A 23,104-nucleotide genomic window follows, 5' to 3' on the forward strand; every position below is an offset into this window, starting at 1 on the left:
AAATATGGATGAACTCCAGTCAAGGAAGAAGGAGTAGGATTTTAAAGCTTAAATTAAGAAAATTTGCCCTTTCCAGGCCCCACCCCTCAGCCCCTAGGGGTCGGACCAGGCTCATTTATATAAAATATGATTGTCCTTCCCAAATGATGTTTTACACCAAATATGGATGAAATCCATCTAAAGATGATGGAGGAGTAGGATTTTAAAGCTTAAATTAAGAAAATTTTCCCTTTTGGGGCCCCATCCCTCAGCCCCTAGGGTTCGGACCAGGCTCATTTATATAAAATATGATTGTCCTTCCCCAATGTTATTTTACACAAAATATAGATGAAATCCATTCAAGGATGAAGGAGGAATAGGATTTTAAAGCTTAAATTAAGAAAATTTTCCCTTTTTTGGGCCCCATCCCTCAGCCCCTAGGGGTCGGACCAGGCTCATTTATATAAAATATGATTGTCCTTCCCCAATGATGTTTCACACCAAATATTGATGTAATCCGCTCAAGGGTTAAGGAGGAGTAGGCTTTTGTATAAATAGTCTTACGCACGACGCACAGCGCACGACAACGGACGAAACATGATGACAATAGGTCATCCTGACCGATCTGACCTAATAATACATAAACTAATTAGCCATGATGCACTTGAGATTAATTTAATCATGGCCAACTGTTAATATCACAACTTTAAATGTTGATGCGACACTCATGGCTTCAGACCACATACCTCGTGAAATCGGCTGGTACTGCTGCAGTTACAAACGATGCCATCGGTTTCCTGTTTACGTGCTTAAACAGTTGTACAAGCTCTGAGCTTTGAGCAATGAGCTCACTTTTTCCCCTGCTGGACATTTGATGGTTAATCTTTTGTATTAAGGACTCCAACAGCTCGGTTTCTTGAGTAAGCTGACCTCTTTGACCTAGAGAGATATCGACACTTGTAATACATGTTGTGAGAATATGGGTGTTCATCGTCAGTTTTCTTCTTCACATCATTCCTATTAATGTAGGTGTGTTATATAATTATTAGCGTGTTACTAAAGCAGCTATTTTGCTCCACCTTGTCGGTACGTTTGCCATATTTACCGGCTTGAACAAGCATCAGCATTTACGAGACAACGCTCACGGAACCCAGACAAATCTGTAGAACCTGTGCATTGTCTAAAATACTTCATATATATTTTAGATATAGATTTTATAGATTACCCTGTGTATATAGCAAAGCTATGGTTAGGTTGTAGTATATAATCTGAGGTAAATATCTGTCCTAATTGTCAATTTTGTGACAACATCATCTCAAATGCTTTCTTGATACATCAGTTTGTACATTATTTTGTGCACAGTGCCAAAATCAAATCTAGATGATACAGTTGTTGTATAAATGTATTTTATAGCAAGATTGTAGTTGAAAGGGAGTTCTTACTGCTAACAGTCTGGATATGAAACCATTATAGGGCATTTATGGAAACAAAATGAACAAGAGATCCCAGAGGGATCTTGGCGCCCACCTAAGAACGATCTTTGTTTGACAAAGGAAAGAGGGATCTTTTCTCTGCTTTTCAAGCTTTTACTACATATTATTACTACACATGAAATTTGAGAAAGATCCTTTGACTACTTTCTGAGATATATAACAGTAACAAACTTCAATTATCATAATCCAAGATGGCTACCTGTCGGCCATCTTGTTCACCAATCGGTCCTAAAATGCAATATGCATAACCAGGGACCTAGAAGAACCTGCATATACAATTTGAGACAGATCCCTTCAGTACTTTCTAATAAGTAGTGGGAACAAGCTTCAACTATCAAAATCCAAGATGGCGTCCTGTCGGCCATCTTGTTCACCGATCTGTACCAAAATGCAATATGTATAACCAGGGACCTAGGGAAACCTGCACATGAAATTTGAGACACATCCCTTCAGTACTTTCTAAGAAGTAGTGGTATCAAGCTTCAACTATCAAAATCCAATATGGCGTCCTGTCGGCCATCTTGTTCACCGATCGGTCCGAAAATGTAATATGCACAACTAGACCCCTAGGGGAACCTGCACATGAAATTTGAGACAGATCTCTTCAGTGCTTTCTGAGAAATAGCTGTAACAAACTTCAATTGTCAAAATCCAAGATGGCGGCCTGTTGGCCATCTTGTTCATCGATCGGTCCCAAAATGCAATAAGCACAACTAGGGCCCTAAGCGAACCTGTACATGAAATTTGAGAAGAATTCTTTTGGCACTTTCTGAGAAATAGCGGTAACAAACCTTAACTATCAAAATCCAAGATGGCGGCCTGTAGGCCATCTTGTTCATCAATCGGTCCCAAAATGCAATATGCAAAACTAGGCCCCTAGGGAAACTTACATGTGAAATTTGAGAAAGACCCCTTCAGTACAATCTGAGAAATAGCGGTAACAATCTTTAACTATCAAAATCCAAGATGGCTGCCTGGCGACCATTTTGTTGACCGATTGGTCCCAAAATACAAAATGCACAACAAGGGCCCTAGGAGAACCTGTACATGAAATTTGAGAAGAATTCTTTTGGTACTGTCTGAGAAATAGCGGTAACAAACTTTAAACTACCGTATTTCACCGCAAATAAGACCCCCCTCCCAGAGAAGAAATAAAGGTCAAAAGTGGTGGGGGGTCTTATTTGCGGACAACCCGCTTGATAACATCGATCTATGAGGTCGCCATCTTGGATTCTTTAATGTCCTGTCATTGTTTTAACAGTCGTATGACAGATGGGTAATAGCAAGATGTTCAAGTATTTATAATAATAATGAAGACGTATGAGTAATATTAAATCAAATATTATGACAAATTAAAATATAATTTGTTAAACAATATAAGGGCAGTTGTAAGTCTGAATGGAAACGCACATTTTTGCAAGAGTCACGCGGACATTCACCAATGAATCAAAACGAAGAAACAGCATCATAAGCAATGTCATTTTAATCTAGAAGTTTTAATAATCGTATTGTTATTTTAAAATATTCAAATTAGGTTATTGTTTACGATCACAACTACATCTCCGTCTTAGTAAACACGTGAATCAATCGCCGTGAATCGGAAGGACGATCGCCGTTCAGACTCAGGCCTATTTGAAATTCACTGCAAACGTTTACATATCAAATTTGTTCATAGACAGAAGAATTAACGTACATTTGTCTCAGTCAAATGAGCAAACGATCGTGATTTAACTTCAACGTGCCGACATGCACTGATGCAGTTGTACACAAATGTGTAGGAAAATGGCGCTGGGTTGAAGCCATACTTTCACATTTTCACACCGGGTCGTGTTTGGGAATTTGATCGGTATTGCTATTGATACGACGATAGTTTTTGATAATATTTCAGATATTAATCCAAGTATTAACTGCATTAAAACATCGTAGCAATTATTTTTGTATCCAGAGTAAAATACGAAATTTGCGGCTAATCATATTATACTGACTGCGTAAACAAAACATGGCGGCCGAAAAGTAAAGCATGGTTTCTCCAACTGATCGTGAACTACAGGTACGTTACGTTCACAAATAAACATATTTGAAACTGTAAATGCCTTAAGTAGATGTTTTAGGTAATGATTGTATTAAGTTAGAATCCACGAGTGCAGAAACGATCTGCATCAATGAAGAATATCTTTGCCGATGCATGTAAAAAATGACAAGCCGTACGAACACTAAAACGTGTTGAAGTGTTCATCGGCGTATTTTGTTGAAAATAACCTCCGATTAAATATAAGCACTGTTCACATTTCGTAGTTATTGATAATTAAATTAAATCACCCGTGAATTAACTTGAATTAAATGACAAAAATAACAAGCAAACAAAAAGTTCTTTACGTGATTTTTCTATGCAGATAAAATAAACAAAAAAAAGTTCCAATACAAAGTCATTTAGGTGATATTTTTAATTACACCATTGCTCAAATCCATCATCCAGTAAACTGAAAAATAGGTGGGGGGTCTTATTTGCAGACACCCCCCCTAAGTCTGAAAATGTGTCAAAATAGGTGGGGGGTCTTATTTGCGGGAGGGGTCTTATTTGCGGTGAAATACGGTATCAAAATCCAAGATGGTGGCCTGTCGGCCATCTTGTTAACCGATTGGTCCCAAAATGCAATATGCACAACTAGGCCCCTTAGGGAACTTACATGTGAAATTTGAGAAAGATCCCTTCAGTACATTCTGAGAAATAGCAGTAACAAACTTTAACTATCACAATCCAAGATGGCTGCCTGGCGGTCATTTTGTTGACCGATTGGTCCCAAAATACAATATGCACAACTAGGGCCCTAGGAGAACCTACATATGAAATTTGAGAAACATCTCTTCAGTACTTTCTGAAAAATAGTGGTAACAAGAATTGTTAACGGACAAAAGGACGGACAAAAGGACGGACGGACGGAAGGACGGACGGACGGACGGACGGACGAAGGACCACGGACAAAAAGCGATTTGAATAGCCCACCATCTGTTGATGGTGGGCTAAAAACTAGAAATATGTCTGTTAGACATTAAGTGCTCGCTAACCACTTTCTAAAACATTAATTTCCAGTACAATATGCATCTATAAGGCCTTGCTCAGAAATATTTTGCACGTATCAAGAGATCCCAGAGTGGTCTTGGCGCCCACCAAAGAATGATCTATGTCTTACAATCAAAAGATGGATCTTTTCTCTATTTTTCAAACTTTTTCAAACATAATACATAATATAAAATTATAAAATTTGAGACAGATAGCTTCAGTACTTTCTGAGAAATAGCAGAAGCAAACTTCAACTATCAAAATCCAAGATGGCTCCTTGGCGGCCATCTTGTTGATCAATCGGTCCCATATCAAAATATGCACAACAAGGGCCCTAAGGGAACCTTATGTGAAATTTGAGAATGATCCATTCAATACTTTCTGAGAAATAGCGATAACAAACTTTAATTATCAAAATCCAAGATGGCTGCCTGGCGGCCATATTGTGGACCTATCAGTCCTAAGACGCAATATGTATAACTAGGGCCCAGAGGAACCTATGAAATTTGAGAAAGATCCCTTCAGTTCTTTCTGAGAAATAGCGATAACAAGAATTGTTAAAGAACGAATGGATGGAAGGACGGAAGGACAGACAGACGACGGACAACAGACCACGGACAAAAAGCGATTTGAATAGCCCACCATCTGATGATGGTGGGCTTAAAAAATGTTACATATTTAATTAATAACCCTTAGATACCCACAAGCCTTTATGAAATATCATCCTCGGCAAGAGGTATACGTAACACTATCGATCGCTCATTAGCCTTTGGACTGTTGCAAGGAGATGGTTTACAGTTAAGTACTTACCCATTAAAGTGAGTAACTTGGATTTCAGTTGAGATTCTAGTCTGGCTATCATCAGTTCCACTGCATTTCTTATCTCTCTCACCCGTTCATCTTTGGCAGTTTTCACACTTTCTATATTCCTTTCCTTAAAAAATAACAAAAATAATAAACAAACTTACAAAAATCAACATGATTAACTTTTACTGAAAACAGTACTGAAATATATAACTAACTAAAGATAGATGTTAACTCCTCAAGATAAATCTTGACATTTTCTTGTTGATCATGGAATTCCTAAAAAGTGCATGAAAACAAGATCCCAGAGGGATGACCAAGGGATCTTAGTGTCCACCATGAAAACAAGATCCCAGAGGGATAGCCAAGGGATCTTAGTGTCCACCATGAAAACAAGATCCCAGAGGGATGACCAAGGGATCTTGGTGTCCACCATGAAAACAAGATCCCAGAGGGATAGCCAAGGGATCTTAGTGTCCACCATGAAAACAAGATCCCAGAGGGATAGCCAAGGGATCTTAATGTCCACCATGAAAACAAGATCCCAGAGGGATGACCAAGGGATCTTAGTGTCCACCATGAAAACAAGATCCCAGAGGGATAGCCAAGGGATCTTAGTGTCCACCATGAAAACAAGATCCCAGAGGGATAGCCAAGGGATCTTAATGTCCATTATGAAAAACAAGATCCCAGAGGGATAGCCAAGGGATCTTGGTTTCCACCATGAAAACAAGATCCCAGAGGGATGACCAAGGGATCTTAATGTCCACCATGAAAACAAGATCCCAGAGGGATAGCCAAGGGATCTGAATGTCCACCATGAAAACAAGATCCCAGAGGGATAGCCAAGGGATCTTAATGTCCATTATGAAAAACAAGATCCCAGAGGGATGACCAAGGGATCTTAGTGTCCACCATGAAAACAAGATCCCAGTGGGATGACCAAGGGATCTTAGTGTCCACCATGAAAACAAGATCCCAGAGGGATGACCAAGGGATCTTAGTGTCCACCATGAAAACAAGATCCCAGAGGGATAGCCAAGGGATCTTAATGTCCATTATGAAAAACAAGATCCCAGAGGGATAGCCAAGAGATCTTGGTGTCCACCATGAAAACAAGATCCCAGAGGGATGACCAAGGGATCTTAGTGTCCACCATGAAAACAAGATCCCAGAGGGATAGCCAAGGGATCTTAATGTCCATTATGAAAAACAAGACCTCAGCAGGATAGTCAAGGGATCTTGGTGTCCACCATGAAAACAAGATCCCAGAAAGATATTAGCGTCCACCATGAAAACAAGATCCCAGAGGGAAGGCCAGGAGATCTTAGCGTCCACAATAGAGTGATCAATCTCAGTCAATAAGAAAGTTTGACAGAGTTTGTGCACCATCCCGATATCCTTTTTTAGAACAGAAAATATGACCCCAGTAATGTTTTTTTGAAAATCCATTCAAACTAAACAGAGGGACTCCATTTTATTAGAGAATGCGATCTAGCACTAACCCTGAAGGATTTGTTCTTTACTTTTTTTTCCTATTTCTTTAGGAAATAACAGATTTCAGAGAATACTACAAAACTTTCTGGTTGGAATGAGTCTCATAACATGACTCTATGTTATATGTATTATATGGCAGGCCCCTCTCCCAATATGTCAACCCCAGTAGAGATTTATACTAACAACATCCTGTACAAGAGTTGGTCCCCCCCTCCCAATATGCCGACCCCAGTAGAGATCTATACTTACAACATCCTGTACTAGACTTGGTCCCCCCTCCCAATATGTCGACCCCAGTAGAGATTTATACTTACAACATCCTGTACTAGACTTGGTCCCCACCTCCCAATATGTTGACCCCAGTAGAGATTTATACTTACAACATCCTGTACAAGACTTGGTCCCCACCTCCCAATATGTTGACCCCCCAGTAGAGATTTATACTTACAACATCCTGTACTAGACTTGGTCCCCCCTCCCAATATGTCGACCCCAGTAGAGATTTATACTTACAACATCCTGTACTAGACTTGGTCCCCCCTCCCAATATGTCGACTCCAGTAGAGATTTTATACTTACAACATCCTGTACAAGACTTGGTCCCCACCTCCCAATATGTCGACCCCAGTAGAGATTTATACTTACAACATCCTGTACAAGACTTGGTCCCCACCTCCCAATATGTTGACCCCCCAGTAGAGATTTATACTTACAACAATGTGTACAAGACTTGGTCCCCACCTCCCAATATGTTGACCCCCCAGTAGAGATTTATACTTACAACAATGTGTACAAGACTTGGTCCCCACCTCCCAATATGTTGACCCCAGTAGAGATCTATACTTACAACATCGTGTACAAGACTTGGTCTCCCCTCCCAATATGTTGACCCCCCAGTAGAGATTTATACTTACAACATCCTGTACAAGACTTGGTCCCCACCTCCCAATATGTTGACCCCCCAGTAGAGATTTATACTTACAACAATGTGTACAAGACTTGGTCCCCACCTCCCAATATGTTGACCCCAGTAGAGATCTATACTTACAACATCGTGTACAAGACTTGGTCCCCACCTCCCAATATGTTGACCCCCCAGTAGAGATTTATACTTACAACATCCTGTACAAGACTTGGTCCCCACCTCCCAATATGTTGACCCCCAGTAGAGATTTATACTTACAACATCCTGTACTAGACTTGGTCCCCACCTCCCAATATGTCGACCCCAGTAGAGATTTATACTTACAACATCCTGTACAAGACTTGGTCCCCACCTCCCAATATGTTGACCCCCCAGTAGAGATTTATACTTACAACAATGTGTACAAGACTTGGTCCCCACCTCCCAATATGTTGACCCCAGTAGAGATCTATACTTACAACATCCTGTACAAGACTTGGTCCCCACCTCCCAATATGTTGACCCCCCAGTAGAGATTTATACTTACAACATCCTGTACAAGACTTGGTCCCCACCTCCCAATATGTTGACCCCCCAGTAGAGATTTATACTTACAACATCCTGTACTAGACTTGGTCCCCCCCTCCCAATATGTCGACCCCAGTATAGATTTATACTTACAACATCCTGTACAAGACTTGGTCCCCACCTCCCAATATGTTGACCCCCCAGTAGAGATTTATACTTACAACATCCTGTACAAGACTTGGTCCCCACCTCCCAATATGTTGACCCCCCAGTAGAGATTTATACTTACAACATCCTGTACAAGACTTGGTCCCCACCTCCCAATATGTTGACCCCCCAGTAGAGATTTATACTTACAACATCCTGTACTAGACTTGGTCCCCTCTCCCAATATGTCGACCCCCAGTAGAGATTTATACTTACAACATCCTGTACAAGACTTGGTCCCCACCTCCCAATATGTTGAACCCCCAGTAGAGATTTATACTTACAACAATGTGTACAAGACTTGGTCCCCACCTCCCAATTATGTTGACCCCCCAGTAGAGATTTATACTTACAACAATGTGTACAAGACTTGGTCCCCACCTCCCAATTATGTTGACCCCCCAGTAGAGATCTATACTTACAACATCGTGTACAAGACTTGGTCTCCCCTCCCAATATGTTGACCCCCCAGTAGAGATTTATACTTACAACATCCTGTACTAGACTTGGTTTCCCCCCCCCCTCCCAATATGTCGACCCCAGTAGAGATTTATACTTACAACATCCTGTACTAGACTTGGTTCCCACCTCCCAATATGTTGACCCCCCAGTATAGATCTATACTTACAACATCCTGTACAAGACTTGGTCCCCACCTCCCAATATGCCGACCCCACTATAGTTCTATACTTACAACATCCTGTACTAGACTTGGTCCCCCCTCCCAATATGTCGACCCCAGTAGAGATTTATACTTACAACATCCTGTACTAGACTTGGTCCCCACCTCCCAATATGTTGACCCCAGTAGAGAATTATACTTACAACATCCTGTACTAGACTTGGTCCCCACCTCCCAATATGTCGACCCCAGTATAGATTTATACTTACAACATCCTGTACAAGACTTGGTCCCCACCTCCCAATATGTTGACCCCCCAGTAGAGATTTATACTTACAACATCCTGTACAAGACTTGGTCCCCACCTCCCAATATGTTGACCCCCCAGTAGAGATTTATACTTACAACATCCTGTACAAGACTTGGTCCCCACCTCCCAATATGTTGACCCCGCAGTAGAGATTTATACTTACAACATCCTGTACTAGACTTGGTCCCCCCTCCCAATATGTCGACCCCAGTAGAGATTTATACTTACAACATCCTGTACAAGACTTGGTCCCCACCTCCCAATATGTTGACCCCCCAGTAGAGATTTATACTTACAACATCCTGTACAAGACTTGGTCCCCACCTCCCAATATGTTGACCCCCCAGTAGAGATTTATACTTACAACATCCTGTACTAGACTTGGTCCCCACCTCCCAATATGTTGACCACCCCAGTATAGATCTATACTTACAACATCCTGTACTAGACTTGGTCCCCACCTCCCAATATGTCGACCCCAGTAGAGATTTATACTTACAACATCCTGTGTACTAGACTTGGTTCCGTCCCCCCCCCACCTCCCAATATGTCGACCCCAGTAGAGATTTATACTTACAACATCCTGTACTAGACTTGGTTTCCCCCCCCCTCCCAATATGTCGACCCCAGTAGAGATTTATACTTACAACATCCTGTACTAGACTTGGTCCCCACCTCCCAATATGTCGACCCCAGTAGAGATTTATACTTACAACATCCTGTACTAGACTTGGTCCCCACCTCCCAATATGTCGACCCCAGTAGAGATTTATACTTACAACATCCTGTACTAGACTTGGTTCCCCCCCCCCTCCCAATATGTCGACCCCAGTAGAGATTTATACTTACAACATCCTGTACTAGACTTGGTCCCCACTTCCCAATATGTCGACCCCAGTAGAGATTTATACTTACAACATCCTGTACAAGACTTATCAGCTCTACATTACGACGCTTCAGCTGATTAAGCTCCTCTGTCACTTTCTTTACATGCTCCTCATATACACCATCCAGTGGCTTAAACGTGTGTCCAGAATGCTACAACGACAGTGTTTAAATATCAAAATCATGTCATACACTTAACGTGTGGCCAGAATGCTACAATGACAGTGTTAAAATATCAAAATCATGTCATACACTTAACGTGTGGCCAGAATGCTACAACGACAGTGTTAAAATATCAAAATCATGTCATACACTTAACGTGTGGCAAGAATGCTACAACGACAGTGTTAAAATATCAAAATCATGTCATACACTTAACATGTGGCTAGAATGCTACAACGACAGTGTTAAAATATCAAAATCATGTCATACACTTAATGTGTATATTTTTTTTTGTCAAGCTGTCAATTTTAGCGGGTATCTTTAAGGTTTGAATGTAGCGGGTATCTTTGGGGTTTGAGTGTAGCGGGTATCGTTTAGGTTTGAATGTAGCGGGTATCTTTGAGGTTTGAATGTATACGTAGCGGGTATCTTTGAGGTTTGAATGTAACGGGTATCTTTGAGGTTTGAATGTAGTAACAAAGACTACTTACTGTGCCACCCCAAAGAGCACATTGGTGACATATGCATTGCTTACAGCCCTTACAGTACACACTCAATTTCTCCTGGTGTTCCTCGCAGCTGAAACCAATACAAGTCATACAAACAAGTATTGATACATTACACATTGTTAACATATCTATAGTGGTCCACATTGATCAGATATGCAAACAGTTCGTTATTAACAAAACGCCTTAGAGGTGAAATGCTCTGTGGTTCATTCTGGGTTAGTTAGAGAAGGTAAAGAAATTACAAATTGTCCACTCTCCCAACAATGCTTAAAATTGTGCCTTAAAAATATACATTAAAGATGAAATCAAATGTTATAAAACTCTGATGAATTTTCTAACTCTGCCATCATAAATCAAATGTTATAAAAATTTTATGACTTTCTGACTCCTATCATAAATTAATCTCATAAAATTCTGATGACTTTCGAACTCTCCCATCATAAATTAATGTTATAAAATTCTAATGACTTTCTAACTTTCCCATCATAAATCCATTCAGTCGTCTTACCTAAAAACCATGCAGTGGCATTACCCACCCATTCATCCCTTCCTTAAAATATTCAATTTTAAATTTTAATTTTGATTTTGTTCCAATAAATAAAACTACATACATATGTACCTCTAAAAATAAATATAAAGCCTCAGCAAGTATTAAACCTACATGTCTTTTTCGCCTTCTTCCTTTTTAACTACTGGGGTACATTCCTTTAGGCTTTCCAACTTCAGTGTGACTTCCTCCGCCCAGCGACAATTAACAAGCTCATGTGTGTGCAGTGAAGCCCTAAAAGAACAAGATTCTGACAATTAGAAAAATAAGCAAAATTGACTCCCAAAGTTTAATTTTGAATCACAACCATACAATGATGCTATTGATACCATACAAATATGCTATCCAATACATAGGTTCAGAGACAAAGTAATTTATATGAAAATAGTAGCCTAATTGACCTTTTTGACCTCACATCTATTGCCGTTTAAGGCCCCGGGGGTCAGCCCTATCATTTGTACAATTTCAAATCCCAACCCTATTAGGATGCTACCATTGCATTATAAGTGCTCTTCCATTCTTAGTTGCAGAGAAGAAGTCGTTTATATGGAAATAGTCAAATTGACCCCTTTGGACCCCACCCTTCAGGCCCCCGGGGGGTCAGCCCCATCATTTGCAAAATTTTGAATCCAAACCCTATAAGGATGTAACCATTGCATTATGAGCGCAATCCCATGTTTAGTTGCAGAGAAAAAGTCATTTATATGGAAATTGACCACTTTTGACCCTGCCCCTCAGGCCCCCCGGGGGTCAGCCCTATCATTTGCTCTATTTGGAATCCCCAGCCTACAGGAATGCTACCATTGCATTATGGGTGCTATACCATGCTTAGTTGCAGAGAAGAAGTCATTTATATGGAAATAGCCAAAATGACCCCTTTTGACCCCGCCCCTCAGGCCCCCGGGGGGTCAGCCCTATCATTTGCACAATTTTGAATCCCCACACTATAAGGATGCTACCATTGCATTATGGGTGCTATACCATGCTTAGTTTCAGAGAAGAAGTCGTTTATATGGAAATAGCCAAATTGACCCCTCTTGACCCCGCCCCTCAGGGCCCCCAGGGGGTCAGCCCAATCATTTGCACAATTTGGAATCCCCACCCTATAAGGATGCTACCATTGCATAATGGGTGCTATACCATGCTTAGTTGCAGAGAAGAAGTCATTTATATGAAAATAGCCAAATTAACCACTTTTGACCCCGCCCCCCAGGCCCCCGGGGGGTCAGCCCTATCATTTGCACAATTTTGAATCCCCACCCTATAAGGATGCTACCATTGCATTATGGGTGCTATACCATGCTTAGTTTCAGAGAAGAAGTCGTTTATATGGAAATAGCCAAATTGGCCCCTTTTGACCCCGCCCCTCAGGCCCCCGGGGGGTCAGCCCCATTATTTGTACAATTTTGAATCCCCACCCTATAAGGATGCTACCATTGCATTATGGGTGCTATCCCATGCTTGGTTTCAGAGAAGAAGTCGTTTATATGGAAATAGCCAAATTGACCCCTTTTGACCCCGCCCCTCAGGCCCCCAAGGGGTCAGCCCTATCATTTGTACAATTTTGAATCCAAACCCTTTAACGATACTACAATTGCATTATGAGTGCTATCTCATGCTTAGTTTCAGAGAAGAAGTCGTTTATATGGAAATAGCCAAATTGACCCCATTTGACCCCGCCCCTCAGGCCCCCGGGGGGTCAGCCCCATCATTTGTACAATTTTGAATCCCAATCCTATAAGGATGCTACCATTGCATTATGGGTGCTATCCCATACTTGGTTTCAGAGAAGAAGTCGTTTATATGGAAATAGCCAAAATGACCCCTTTTGACCCCGCCCCTCAGGCCCCCGGGGGGTCAGCCCTATCATTTGCACAATTTTGAATCCCCACCCTATAAGGATGCTACCATTGCATTATGGGTGCTATCCCATGCTTGGTTTCAGAGAAGAAGTCGTTTATATGGAAATAGCCAAATTGACCCCTTTTGGCCCCGCCCCTCAGGCCCCTGGGGGGTCAGCCCCATCATTTGTACAATTTTCAGTTAGTAGCCCATAAGGATGCTACCAGTCAAATTTTGTTGAAATCCGACCAGCGGTTATGGAGAAGAAGTCGATTGTTGACGGATGATGGACGACGGACGCCGGACGACGGACGCCGGACGCTGCGGTATCCCATAAGCTCACCTCGGTCCTTTGGACCAGGTGAGCTAAAAATTAAAATACCGTACAACCCCTTTAACTTGAACTGCAGGGGACCAGGTCAATAGTTCGAGGATTGTGAGGTATTCCGAGTCATCCGATGTTGGTCATCGATATTCAGAAATAGGAATATATACTGGTTACAATCTTTGACAAAGCTTCCATGTCAATAACGTTTTAAATGCATGTATTAATTTTCAGAATTAAAAATATTAATGAGGGTGATTTTCAAACGTAATGTAAATAATTACAAGAGATCCCAGAGGGATCTTAATTCTTTGCACCCACCAAAGAATGATCTACGTCTGACAATGGAAAGAGCATCTTTTCTCTGCCTTTCAAACTTTTACTACATATTACTACCTATGAAATTTGAGAAAGATCCTTTCAGTACTTTTTGAGATATATCAGAAAGATATAGAGATTGGCAACTCCTCCAATTTTATGATCGGCAGATGTACCTCTGTATGTGCTTAGGGGTTTTTAGATAAACTCTGAAATAGTTGAATATAAAAATAAAACTACAAGTTCAGTAATTTTCAGATGGTTTGAGTACGATTTTCGATAGAAAAAATAATATTTTAACTTATTTATTAATAAAACAAAACGCACTTCCGGTTTTGAATGCCAGATTTTCGAAAAACCTGATAAAATTGCTTATTTTCGTGCTTTCAAAATCATATTAAATAACATCAATCGGGAAAACTGATCACATCAAACCATGATATAATGTTTAAACTTTGTGTTGATGCAAAAATATCATGTTTAAAAGAATACACTTAAAAGTCGTTAACCAAGGCAAACTGCCTATAAACTGGAGGTCCCTCTACCTGTCAACAAAGACAAAGAAGGAGTTTCCAATCTCTGTATATATGTTTCTGGATATATAACAGTAACAAACTTCAATTATCAAAATCCATGCTGGTTACTTGTCGGCCATTTTGTTCACCGATTGGTCTGAAAATGCAATATGCACAACTAGACTCTAAGGGGAACCTGCACATGAAATTTGAGACAGATCCCTTCAGTACTTTCTGAGAAAATAGCGGTAACAAGCTTCAACTATCAAAATCCAAGATGTCTGCCTGTCGGCCATCTTTTTCGATAATCCGTCTGAAAATACAATATGCAAAACTGAGGTCCTAGGGGAACCTTCATGTAAAATTTGAGAAGAATCCCTTCAGCATCTTCTGAGAAATAGCAGTAACAAACTTTAACTATCAAAATGTAAGATGGCTGACTGGCGGCCTTTTGTTGACCAATTGGTCCCAAAATGCAATATGCACAACTAGAGCCCTATGGGAACCTACATATGAAATTTGAGAAAGATTCCTTCAGTACTTATTGAGAAATAGCAGTAACAAGAATTGTTAACGGACGGATGGCGGACCACGGATGAATAGCAATTTGAATAGCCCACCATCTAATGATGGTGGGCGGAAAAAAAATCTTGTTGCAAAATATGCAGAGAAAGAACTTAATCAAAGTCAAGATGGGCAGTAATGACTCGGAAAAATTTTGATCAAAATTGGAATAAATACTAGACATAGCCAAGTGGGTCCCACTTTTCAAACAAACCAAAGTTAGCCAAGATTGTAAAGTCGTTGCCGAGAACATCTCGTGACTACTGTAACTATGTGGAGTCTTTCCGAACACTCCCGACAACGGGTCATGAACTTTTCAACTTCTGTTTGGCCATGATTGTAACTTCTATGTCCGCAAGTTTTAAATGAAGCATCAATTTCAACAACTACCAAAGTTGCTAAGAAATTGTTATAAATATTCGTGATTTATCTTACATTTTAACTTCATCTACAAAGGTAACAATATCTGGGTCTAACTTTTTGCAGCTATAATGATGTATATTGTGACTTTTATTAAGATTACATTTGTTATCTGTGTGGTCATCACCTGTACTTACCTGCAGTGTGGACACTGTGATCTCTGCTCTGTTAGCCACCGCTGTTGTCGGGAAAAGAAATTCAAATTTAAGAAAGACTAATAATTTATACAAGTTAATTTGGGTCCTTTTTGGGTCTAAAATTTGTCAAATCTTCACACAAGGTATAAAGTACTGGTGATTAAATTATTAAATTTCAAAATATTGATACAATTAGTAAGATAGTTCTGTATCATTGCAGATACAGCTGTTGTGGAAACCATCCTAAATAAGTTTTGGTATATTTTTGCCAAGTTTATTTTCTAGAAATAATATAGAAGGCATTCTTGAACAAACTATTGTATTTCTCCACAAGTGAAGTGCCGGTCATATTCATAGTCAGGGGCGTAGCTTGCTCTATAAAAAAAAGCCCGGGCTTGCACATAAAAAATCCTAGTATGAGTTATTCATGGTCTGGTAAAGTTAAAACATTTATGTCGATCCGTTAAAGTCTTGAATGTAATTTAAAATCAAAGTTAAATAACCTAAACGTAGAGGAAATGGAAACTTGAAGTTGTATCTGTTGTGTTTAGTGCTTGTGTTGTTTGGTGCGTTAATATGAATCTTCTAAGACACAAGATGGCTTTTTCAAGCTTAAAACGATAGACAAACAAAGTCAAAGGACGACAGATGAAATATCGAAAAGTGACACATCTGAAATTATAGTGACACAGAGTAGATTCTACTTAGATAGTCTGCTAAAACCTGCCTATATTATTAGGCTTTATTTATTTATTTATTTATTTATTTATTTTGCCAAATGTAAAGTCTATATATTAGGCAAAAAAAAAAAACAACAACAAACAAACAAAACTTATCCCAACAAAATCCCAACCCAGAGTAAATACACAATCTACTGACACATACTCTTGTTGGAACGATATAGAGAAATAAAACTTCCCGTCAAGATAGACTTTAAGAAGACAATTTAATGCTGTATTTTTCTATCAGTGCGACTTTTATGCCTTTTAATATGAGGCGCTGTTTTTATATTCATTCATTTTTTCACATATATGTATAATTCGATTTTTACACATAAAAAAATTCCATAACGTAAGAAAAAATCCGTCAATCTATCATCAAATCCCCTTAGAGTCACTCAAGATACTTGTAGGACTTATCATGAGATTTTCATACACTTTGTACTCAATATTAACGCATAATTTTCAGGTACAGGTAGAAAACAGACCTATACATTTGATTTTAATTAATCTAGTTTAGCAATACCAAGCATTATCAAACATCATTTTCGGGGCTAAACAATTCCTTTAAACCATTTTCCGTCGGGGGGCTTCGCCCCCCTGAACCCCCTAACCAGGGCGCTGCCCTGGACCCGCTGGGTACCTAGGCGGCCCCCAGACCCCTCGCCTGGGCTTGCACATGTAAAAGACTCAAGCTACGCCCCTGATAGTCATCGACTTTGTTTAAGATTGCGCTCTATTGTTTCTTTAAATAAAAAATTGGGTAAAAATAGAAATATTTTCAAATTTGCTTAGTTTATACATATTCCATGCATATTGTTTTCGGTATGCCTTTACGATTATGAAAATCCATAATTTGTAATCGCTAATCAAACATATATAATAGGTACTATATATATTGCAGATTTAATTTTTACATATAATTGAGCAGATATATCTATTCAATTGTTAATACTGGGTTGCAGTTAATTGTACTCTCTTTTTTCAATAGAAAATGAAATATTGAAATATCATGAGAACCATGATTAATTAAGACTTAAAACTTTTGTCTTAATATTCCATATCCGAAGAAATTAACACTGAAAATTATAACAGCAGCAAAATTTTTATATTCAAAATCTTATTTTACTAGAAACCGCTTATTTAATCAATTATTGATTGGATTATGACTTGTGATTACAAACCAATAATAATTGATTATGATTTCAAACCGATTGCCAATGACTAATGGCTAGAAATCCAAAAATTATAGATGTATCATGGATGTACGTATATACTAGAGACACATTTCAAACACAAGTTTGACATGCCACTTAGCTGATGGATCTGGGTGCCACTAACGGCCCAACGTAAAACATACATAGTCCTTTGTCATGATACAAATCTTCTATTGTAACTGACAGTAACCTTATAAACAAGTGTATAATTACCCCGACACATATAAAACAGGACAACTTAAAGTGTATAATTACCCGAATACACATAAAACAGCACAACTTAAAGTGTATAATTACCTTGACACTTATAATTGTATAATTACCCGGATACATATAAAACAGCACAACTTAAAGTGTATAATTACCCGAATACACATAAAACAGCACAACTTAAAGTGTATAATTACCTTGACACTTATAATTGTATAATTACCCGAATACACATAAAACAGCACAACTTAAAGTGTATAATTACCTTGACACTTATAATTGTATAATTACCCGGATACATATAAAACAGCACAACTTAAAGTGTATAATTACCCGGATACTTATAATTGTATAATTACCCGAATACACATAAAACAGCACAACTTAAAGTGTACATAAAACAGGACAACTTAAAGTGTATAATTACCCGGATACATATAAAACAGCACAACTTAAAGTGTATAATTACCCGAATACACATAAAACAGCACAACTTAAAGTGTATAATTACCTTGACACTTATAATTGTATAATTACCCGGATACATATAAAACAGCACAACTTAAAGTGTATAATTACCCGAATACACATAAAACAGCACAACTTAAAGTGTATAATTACCTTGACACTTATAATTGTATAATTACCCGAATACACATAAAACAGCACAACTTAAAGTGTATAATTACCCGAATACACATAAAACAGCACAACTTAAAGTGTATAATTACCTTGACACTTATAATTGTATAATTACCCGAATACACATAAAACAGCACAACTTAAAGTGTATAATTACCTTGATACATATAATACACATAAAAACAGCACAACTTAAAGTGTATAATTACCTTGACACTTATAATTGTATAATTACCCGGATACATATAAAACAGCACAACTTAAAGTGTATAATTACCCGAATACACATAAAACAGCACAACTTAAAGTGTATAATTACCTTGACACTTATAATTGTATAATTACCCGAATACACATAAAACAGCACAACTTAAAGTGTATAATTACCCGGATACATATAAAACAGCACAACTTAAAGTGTATAATTACCCGAATACACATAAAACAGCACAACTTAAAGTGTATAATTACCTTGACACTTATAATTGTATAATTACCCGGATACATATAAAACAGCACAACTTAAAGTGTATAATTACCTTGACACTTATAATTGTATAATTACCCGAATACACATAAAACAGCACAACTTAAAGTGTATAATTACCTTGACACTTATAATTGTATAATTACCCGAATACACATAAAACAGCACAACTTAAAGTGTATAATTACCCTTGACACTTATAATTGTATAATTACCGAATACACATAAAACAGAAACACAACTTAAAGTGTATAATTACCCGGATACATATAAAACAGCACAACTTAAAGTGTATAATTACCCGGATACATATAAAACAGCACAACTTAAAGTGTATAATTACCTTGACACTTATAATTGTATAATTACCCGGATACATATAAAACAGCACAACTTAAAGTGTATAATTACCCGGATACATATAAAACAGCACAACTTAAAGTGTATAATTACCTTGACACTTATAATTGTATACCGAATTACCCGAATACACATAAAACAGCACAACTTAAAGTGTATAATTACCTTGACACTTATAAGTGTATAATTACCCGGATACATATAAAACAGCACAACTTAAAGTGTATAATTACCCGGATACATATAAAACAGCACAACTTAAAGTGTATAATTACCTTGACACTTATAATTGTATTATTACCCGAATACAAAGAAAACAGGACAACTTAAAGTGTATAATTACCTTGACACTTATAATTGTATTATTACCCGAATACAAAGAAAACAGGACAACTTAAAGTGTATAATTACCTTGACACTTATAATTGTATTATTACCCGAATACAAAGAAAACAGCACAACTTAAAGTGTATAATTACCTTGACACATATAAAACAGCACAACTTAAAGTGTATAATTACCCGGATACATATAAAACAGCACAACTTAAAGTGTATAATTACCCGAATACAAAGAAAACAGCACAACTTCGAGCAATGGGGACAAAGGCGAGCATCACGCAGCTTTTCCATGCAAATAAAACATCTGAACACCTCAGCAAGGCCCTGTCAAAGAGAAAAAAACCAAATAAGTATGGCTCCATGTTAGGCTTTGTTTAGGGCATGTTGCTTATATCTTCAGGGGTGTACAATTCTGAAAATTTTGCACTAGCCCAAGGCTAGTAGCATCAATTTTTCACTAGCCCTGATCAGAAGTCTACTAGCCCTATTTTTCGTTCGTTTTTATATGTGCATTTTACTCGATCTGGATTTTTTACAAACCTGTACAGAACAAGTACATGTCTAACAGTGTGTTAAATACCATTCTGCTAATAAAAATATCGTACAGATTGTTTCACAGGTACCAGGTATTCATTTAGTAAAAACATTCTTGAGTCAATGTTGACAATGCAACAAGCAGCCATCACATGCAAAATACTTTAGATTTAAAATTATGGTTCTTATTTCACTCAGATATTTCCTTTAAAACTATCAGTAGAAAGAAAACATAATCAGTATATATCTATTAAAGTTTAACTTTGATATTAAAAGCTTAGCAGGAAAATGTAAAGTGAACAATCAGTATTTATTACCTGCTGTTTTCATTTTATAGGTATGATGAATTTAGTAAATAGTACAGTTCATGAAAATTCTGTAAAAAAATCTTTAATTGAAATTACTGTTTTACTGAACACTTACTTATTTTCCCTAATTTTCTGAGCATTGAAAAAAAACTTTATCTAGTAACATTTGCATGATACATTCGTATTTGAATCAAATGATGCCAATTTCATATAGATTTATTCCAAGAACTACACAAAATCAATTTTACAATTTATTATGCAATATTTTGTAAATGATTATTAATTAGCACTGCTGATTTTCATTTACAAGTTTTCAATATATCATAAAAATATGCGAAAGATAAGATGAAAAATATGCAAAAATATTGTACCTATAATTATGAAACCTCTATTAAAGTTATTTTGAAAAACATTCAGTGGGTTTATTTGTGTCAGCTGTGTTAACTAAGTATACCTATGTATCTGCAAGTGTACATGACAACATTTTACCGTGTATTTTAATCACTTCAAAATGATCCGCTATCCATCTCACAGCAGTAGTAGTTTTTGAATCCAACCCCCATATACTCAAATTTATAACACTAAAATGATAATGATGCTAGATAATAAAACTGTCACTTCATAATTGATTCTTATCTAGAGTCAAGAAATCTAGATTTTCCCATATTCCCTGTCTGTCAGCAACCTCTGCAAACACATGGCCATCTGGGTCACTCAAGCGCTTAACTTTCATCAATTACATAACAAAACGTTTGATGCACCTAGATGAAGAATGTTATTTACGTTTGGGAACCACCTGTGGTATGCATCTGTAAAAGGAGCGGGTCGGTGTGGTTTGTACATAGTGTTAAATACGGTCTCTGTCACTCAGCTGACGGAGCATGCTTCTTTGGCTCAGTCGGTAGAGCCGTAGATTTCCACGCCGGAGACCCGGGTTCGATTCCTGGTCGGGGCACTCTACAGGAATGTGTATTTTCCCTGTTCTTCTACATTGGCGCCCAACTAAATAACCCATGGAAGGTGGTTAAAGAGTCTCGGGTTGAGATTTAGGAAATCTCAAGAAAAACAGGGGGAGTAGTGTAAAAGGAGCGGGTCGGTGTGGTTTGTACATAGTGTTAAATACGGTCTCTGTCACTCAGCTGACGGAGCATGCTTCTTTGGCTCAGTCGGTAGAGCCGTAGATTTCCACGCCGGAGACCCGGGTTCGATTCCTGGTCGGGGCACTCTACAGGAATGTGTATTTTCCCTGTTCTTCTACACATCGATATCGTTTGCTTCAGTTTTGACGACACATTTACTGCTAGTAGAATTCTGAATGGCAATAAAAGGCTAAACTGCTGATTTACAACTGAAATTTCAATGTAAATATAGGATTTTAACAGAAATTTTCAATAGCCCACGGGCTAGTAATGATCGTGAAGCCACTAGCCCTGACCTGAAATTCACTAGCCCCGGACGTCGGGCTAGTGGAATTGTACACCCCTGATCTTGGTCCAAATGTAACGTAATGTATTGACAACAATATGTTTGCTTTGTTCAACTACATCGTTTAATCTCAACATTACTGTATTATTATGTCACGGTAAACATTACGTCATCAGCATTATAATATGCACATATATTTCCCAACAACGGGAATCCCGACCATCTAAATTCATTGTTGAAATTCCATGCTATTTGTGAAAAATGGTACAGGGGGGGATTAGCTACTGTTGTAGCAGAAAAGACATCACCTTCTAACTGACCTGACTGGAAAAGTCAGTTAGAAGGTGATATCTTTTCCGCTACAACAGTAGCTGATGGGGGATAACTCCTTAGAGAAAATTTGTGGTGACTGTGGACTCTGTTGTAAACATACTAGATACGATCACGATTAGTGACTTGTACATTATCGGGAGCTACAGAATGCGGCTCTTGTGTGTGCGTCTGGATAAGCAGAACAGTCCCTCCTCTTACATGTAACAATTTTGGAAATCACTGGGGGGGGGGGGGGAAGGATCGTTCAAGTACTAAGCCTACAGTAGTGAGTAGAGATTTCTCTGTCCTATCCTCATATCCTAATCGCACATCGGTAAAATTGCCAGTCCGTGGTAAGAGAAAAAAGTATCTCACCTCGACAGTATGTTCCTCCATTCTATCTTGTCGGGATCCACCACCCGTTGCCATTTCTCTGTCGATAGTAGGCCTAGTCGTAACAACTAGACCTCAGACATTAGTAGCTTAGCAGAGCTCCTGTCACTGAAGTTTTCAGTCGCTCTAAGCCTAGTCCGCACTGGGTAATAGTTTCCGCTTTCAATAATAAATATTTTTTCTGCTATATAGTTTGGAATTTAGTATCAATTACCGTTTTTTTTAATATTTTGTCTTTTTCCTTAATGGTCCATATGTAAAAGTATTCCTTATTTCAAATTGTTTACATAAAATATTTTGATCAAATCACCGCCCGTCTTTGCAAAATTTTCATTTGGTTGATATATATTTTGGAACAGAGCCTTCAATGTTATGGAAAGAAACCGGAAAGTATAAAATATATCGGGGACTAGTAACTAATAAATCACTGTGCACACACCGGTGACCGTTATATGAATCATGCACGGTATGACTTGAATATTTTCTTTTCTATTTCACGAAGAAGACACAATTTAAAAACAAGAGAC

At 38.3% G+C, this 23,104-nt stretch overlaps 1 protein-coding gene across 1 annotated transcript; it reads right to left on the bottom strand.

The window, feature by feature from the left end:
* Positions 1 to 712: 712 nt before the first annotated feature.
* On the bottom strand, positions 713 to 22,721 carry LOC138331172 (E3 ubiquitin-protein ligase TRIM37-like). Its single transcript, XM_069278644.1, has 8 exons — positions 22,560 to 22,721; positions 19,828 to 19,929; positions 15,630 to 15,670; positions 11,623 to 11,742; positions 10,944 to 11,031; positions 10,321 to 10,443; positions 5,344 to 5,467; positions 713 to 918 (listed from the first exon to the last, which is right to left on the bottom strand). The coding sequence occupies exons 1-8, from the start codon at positions 22,611 to 22,613 to the stop codon at positions 713 to 715; spliced, it is 858 nt and encodes a 285-aa protein (XP_069134745.1). The 5' UTR covers positions 22,614 to 22,721.
* Between the last annotated feature and the right edge of the window lie 383 nt (positions 22,722 to 23,104).

The sequence above is a fragment of the Argopecten irradians genome, chromosome 9 (genome assembly GCF_041381155.1).
Source record: "Argopecten irradians isolate NY chromosome 9, Ai_NY, whole genome shotgun sequence".
NCBI lineage: Eukaryota > Metazoa > Mollusca > Bivalvia > Pectinida > Pectinidae > Argopecten > Argopecten irradians.